Genomic DNA, 5,107 nt, shown 5'->3' with positions numbered 1-5,107 from the left:
AGCTGTGTGCCATGTTTGTGTGTCCGGTCTGTATGCTGTTATTGTGTTCGGACCTTGTGCCGATCTTGCTCGTATACTGTATTCCACCCTAGCGCGGCTCCTATATATGTGTCGGGTTCCGGCCTGCGTGCCGATACAGCGTCCCGGCCTGCGTGCCAATACAGCGTCCCGGCCTGCGTGCCGACCCAGCGTCCCGGCCTGCGTGCTGATCCAGCGTCCTGGCTTGCGTGCCGACCCAACGTCCCGGCCTGCGTGCCGACCCAGCGTCCCGGCCTGCGTGCCGATCCAGCATCCCGGCATGCGTGCCGACCCAGCGTCCCGGCCTGCGTGTTGATGTCTTATCCCGGTCTGTAGCTCGTCTTTCGTGCTCGTGCCGCGTTCAGCTCTTCGTTGTCATATCCAGCTCTACAGCCTGATCAGAGTTAGCTACTCTTTCGGGTCGTGACAACTCGAGTCGCGTCCCATCCGAGTGCGCCCCCTGGGTCAGGGTACGTTTTCCGTCCATATTCTCTCTACATTTTATTTTTTTATGGCTTAGTCTTGTACTCATATATTCGTTGGATCTACCTCGAGCATCGAGGTACCGGGGGCCGGGTCAACCCGGTCGCTGGCTGCAAGTAGCGTTGACTAGAGGACTTTCGAAGACTTGGTCAACACGGGAGTCATCTCAGCACACCCCCCTCCGGGACGTCACGACTCAGTCAATATTTCAGCCACCTCACCCAACGGTCCGTCTGACTCAGCTTCCGGACCGGATCAATTGCCATATACTGATAAGACATGAATTTAACTTGGTAAGGTTGAGATAGGAGAAACTAAATAAATTCAACAGGATTATAAAAAATTTGTCGAGATAGATAGGTTCTTTATTAAGGAGAAACTAAATAAAAAGATTTTTAACTTCCAAAGATTCGATTTATATTAAAGGAATATCTAAGTTTTTAGACAAGTTGAACACGTAAAACATTTATACATCAATTTGAGAGGAAGTTTTTTTTTTAAAAAAAACATAATAACATTTATATATATATATATATATATATATATATATATATATATATATATATAATATGTTAAATAATATTGTCAACAAAAGAGGTTAGAATTTTAATATAATTTTAATTCTAAAATGTACCCACGTACCATATGTTCAAGCAAACAAACATGCCTTTGATGCCAAGATCTCTCTTTTCCCCAAACGGTTGACGACAAGATCAGAGACCAATACACCCTATCACTCTCTTGCCATCTCTACTTAATTTTACCTCCCTGCAGGGGAATCTGGTGCATGGTGAAATTAGCTGCCGTGCCTCGGGCGAAGAACGGAATATCCTGTACCTTTACAAGCCTTCAAATGCTAAACTCCAAAGCCTTTGAAGCAAACCAAGGCCACTGTAGACATCACATGAAAAAACAACTTGATATCTTCGCATTCTTCAACAATATCCACTGCTTCCATGCAGCCTCTTCCCTTTTCTATTCCCTAATTATGTGTGTCTGCTTCTGTCAGGGAGAATCAAACGAATAAAAATGAAATCTGAACTTGAAACAATTGAAGCAATCTCCAGTAATTAGATCTGGCTTCAGTTAGCTTGTAACTTGAACGGCTTCATTCATGGACAATTATTCCTTGTCTGTCCTATTTTCCGTCGTGTAGCCCTGGATTTCTACGACCTGTATGGTGGTAGCATGTGTCCCCAGGAACCCTAGGACCATGCTTGTCTGTCCCCACTTTATTAATCATAAATCTTTTCCCTTAATTTATGCCTTGGACTTGGGAAATTAATGGTCGTTCAAAGTCTTTCCCTCTAAAATATTTTTTGCAATCCAAATCAGAGAAGGACAGGTTCGTAAGATCTTCAGAAGAAATCGTCAAAAAATTCCTGTGTTCAAAACTCATTTTAGAAATAAAGCAGTTGCAAACCGAATGATGGAACAATGATTCAGGATGAGAAGAAAGGCAACAAGTCCAAGCTTTTCTTCCCTTGAAAAGTTGAATCTTTCTCTGTATTTTTTTTTGCATGTGTGTGTCACAGTCCACTTAGCCTTTTACGCCTCGAACAATTTAATAATTCAGTTGTCGATGAAGAGAGAGAGAGAGAGATCCTTGTGGTATGCACATCGGACAACAATGTCTTCCTCTCGCTCATAAATACAAGCGAGAAAGTTGGCAATTGTCCGTAGGCAATCAATTTACAGGTATTAATGGCCGGAGTTGCAGAAGCAGTCTCAAAGATGCCTCCTCCTGTTCCTGCCGTCAAGAAGAAGAGAAGCCTACCAGGAACACCAGGTATATACATATAATGGCCAATTACAATGGAAGTTATATACATATATCAGAAGATATATCGATCGATTGAATAATTGATATGTAGATCCTGAGGCAGAGGTGATCGCGCTGTCGCCGCGGACGCTGCTGGCGACGAACCGGTTCTTGTGCGAGATATGCGGGAAGGGGTTTCAGCGGGACCAGAACCTGCAGTTGCACCGGCGTGGCCACAACCTGCCGTGGAGACTGAAGCAGAGGAGCGGCGATCGGGCGGCCCCGCGGAAGCGTGTGTACGTGTGCCCGGAGCCGAGCTGCGTGCACCACAACCCAGGGCGGGCGCTGGGCGACCTCACCGGGATCAAGAAGCACTACTGCCGGAAGCACGGGGAGAAGAAGTGGAAGTGCGAGAAATGCTCGAAGAAGTACGCGGTTCAGTCGGACTGGAAGGCGCATGCCAAGACCTGCGGCACCAGGGAGTACCGCTGCGACTGCGGCGTCCTCTTCTCCAGGCATGCGCTGCTTTAACATATAAACTCTAATCGACTCCGCTGTGCTTCGTCGGAGTGCGATGAGGACAACAATGCCGTCACTAATTCCCTGTTCCAGTGAAATTTCCCTGTTTGCAATTTTACGGGCATGGCGAATTGAATAAACTCTAGTTTGTCATCTTGATCGCAGGAGGGACAGCTTCATAACACACAGGGCTTTCTGCGACGCTCTAGCGGAAGAGACCGCGAGAGTGACCAACGCCGCCTCCATTGCCGGCAGCCCCGACTACCTTCTTCTCCAACAGGGTTTAAACGCAAATCCAAACGCCTTTCCCCATCTTACGCCTCCAACTCAGTTTAAGCCTAACGCTGCCAACATTAATCAATTTCTGGACATGGGACTTGTCGCCGGCGCCTCCACTTTGTACGGCGACCTCATCGGCTCGAACCCGAGGCGATTCGATTGGATGCAGAGCAACAAGTTCCAACTGAGTACGTCGGAGTTCACTACCTCCGCTTTGCCGACCGCAAGCAGTTCCAACAGTGCAGTCGATTTATCGGCGAGCGCGCCTGCGCTGTTCGCCGCCGCCTCTCTGCATCACCCGCCGGCGCCGGATATGTCGGCGACGGCGTTGCTGCAGAAGGCGGCGCAGGTTGGGGTGACCTCGAGCATGGGGTTTGCAGGGAGCTTTGAGCCATCACCGTACAGGTGCCAGAGCACGGCCGATGGCAGCAAATTCGACGGAGTGCTGTTCTCTCAGAATCACGCGAGCATGCTGAAAGACTTCCTCGGAGGAGAGACCAGGGATTTCCTGGGCGTCGGCGTTGGACTGCAGTCTTTGTGCCATTCGTCTGTCGACGGATGGATTTGAGGTCGCTGCAGTGACAAAACGACAGCGAATTCAAAAGGCATGCAAAAGCAGATCCATGTCCCAGTTCTTTTAGTTAGCTCTATTATTGCCCTTTCAACTTTTGGAATATTTATAGAGATTGGCTTTGTTAGTGTCGAGTTGTGGAATACAAGGGATCGTAGTGGTGTACATAAGCATGCATGTTTCTACTTTGTAGAGTGGCTTTTATGTGCTTCACCACTTGTCAACCTTTTCTATTAAATTTTATTGGGACGCAGTATGATCAACAGTGATACTGTTGCAGTATTAGGAAGTGGCCTTCCAATTGCTCATCTACTGCTCCACTATCGAACTTTAGATTACTTAATAGGCAATCATTGCCCCCGGCCATTGTAAAACGGCAAGGCGAGCTGGAGCTTTCAGATTTACCAATAGGTAGAACATTATGAATCAATAATACTACCTCTCAAATATAATTAACATTATATGTGCCAATTATATGGATTACCTAGGTCCACTAGCCCTAGGAAACTTTTAAAAGGAAAAAAAAAGGGTTGAGATGTCGTTGGTATTGACGGAGATGTGACTTGGACACTCCTAGCGTATGTGCCTAGGAAAACGGACCCTCACGTGGGATTGATGGACGACAGTGATTAAACCGGCGGTACTTGGGCTCTGTGCACACTCAGACAAGCACACGGAGCATTAGAGACCAGAAATCAGAGAAAAAGTCCCCGACGCAAGTTCTCTGACGCTCAAGTCAAGTACTTTTCCCCCAAAAGAACAGTATACGAAGGGAAAAAAATTGTAGAAGATAAATGCGAATGTGTGCGTAGCTGCTCAAAGGAGAGGATCTCCCTTTTTATATGACCATGCATACCTTTGGAGTCTGACCGATGTCAGAGAATGTTGGATGTCAGAGCCTGTCAGGTGATGGAGGACATGTGACTCCCTCTTATGGATTGAGATAAAGTTCTATTCGTAGATGACAGCAGACCATTGGAATATTCCCTAACATATGTCAGTTATTCCCTGACAGACGGTTACGATTCTCTGACATTGTTGTCACCTAGTGCCTTCTGTCTTGCCCGAGTTTAGCTACGACCAGTTCAGGATGACTGTTTGGGTGTGGTGCCTGGCCCGAGTTTTGATGAGGAAGACGAGCTACGATGAGAGTCCCATCTTTCATGCTTGGAGTACTGAAGAACCGATCGGGAGTTGTCTTACTGAAAGTACTAGGCTATCTATGCAGATCGAGTTGAGGAAATCAAATCAGTCGGGGGAGGTCAAGCCTTACTCCAGGCCGCATCTCATGTCTCTGATCTTAGGTCTTGATCTGTTAGTACCCGACTGAGAATTATACGACTGATGACGTCAGGCGATCTAAATCCTTCTCCCTAATTGCTAACTGCCATGTCTTCTTGACTTTTAACTGTCATGTCTCTTTGACTTCTGACTGTCATGTTCCCTTGACTTCTGACATTCACGTTCCCTTGACT

The 5,107-nt window shown here is 47.0% G+C and overlaps 1 protein-coding gene across 1 annotated transcript; it reads left to right on the top strand.

Annotated features, from left to right (window-relative positions):
- The first annotated feature begins 1,964 nt into the window (after nt 1-1,964).
- On the top strand, nt 1,965-3,895 carry LOC121980354 (zinc finger protein NUTCRACKER-like). The gene is made up of 3 exons (XM_042532359.1): nt 1,965-2,290; nt 2,376-2,778; nt 2,948-3,895. The coding sequence occupies exons 1-3, from the start codon at nt 2,206-2,208 to the stop codon at nt 3,627-3,629; spliced, it is 1,170 nt and encodes a 389-aa protein (XP_042388293.1). The 5' UTR covers nt 1,965-2,205; the 3' UTR covers nt 3,630-3,895.
- The last annotated feature ends 1,212 nt before the right edge of the window (nt 3,896-5,107 follow it).

Source organism: Zingiber officinale, chromosome 5A, assembly GCF_018446385.1.
Source record: "Zingiber officinale cultivar Zhangliang chromosome 5A, Zo_v1.1, whole genome shotgun sequence".
NCBI classification, from domain to species: domain Eukaryota; kingdom Viridiplantae; phylum Streptophyta; class Magnoliopsida; order Zingiberales; family Zingiberaceae; genus Zingiber; species Zingiber officinale.
This window is presented reverse-complemented; position numbering and strand designations above follow the sequence as displayed.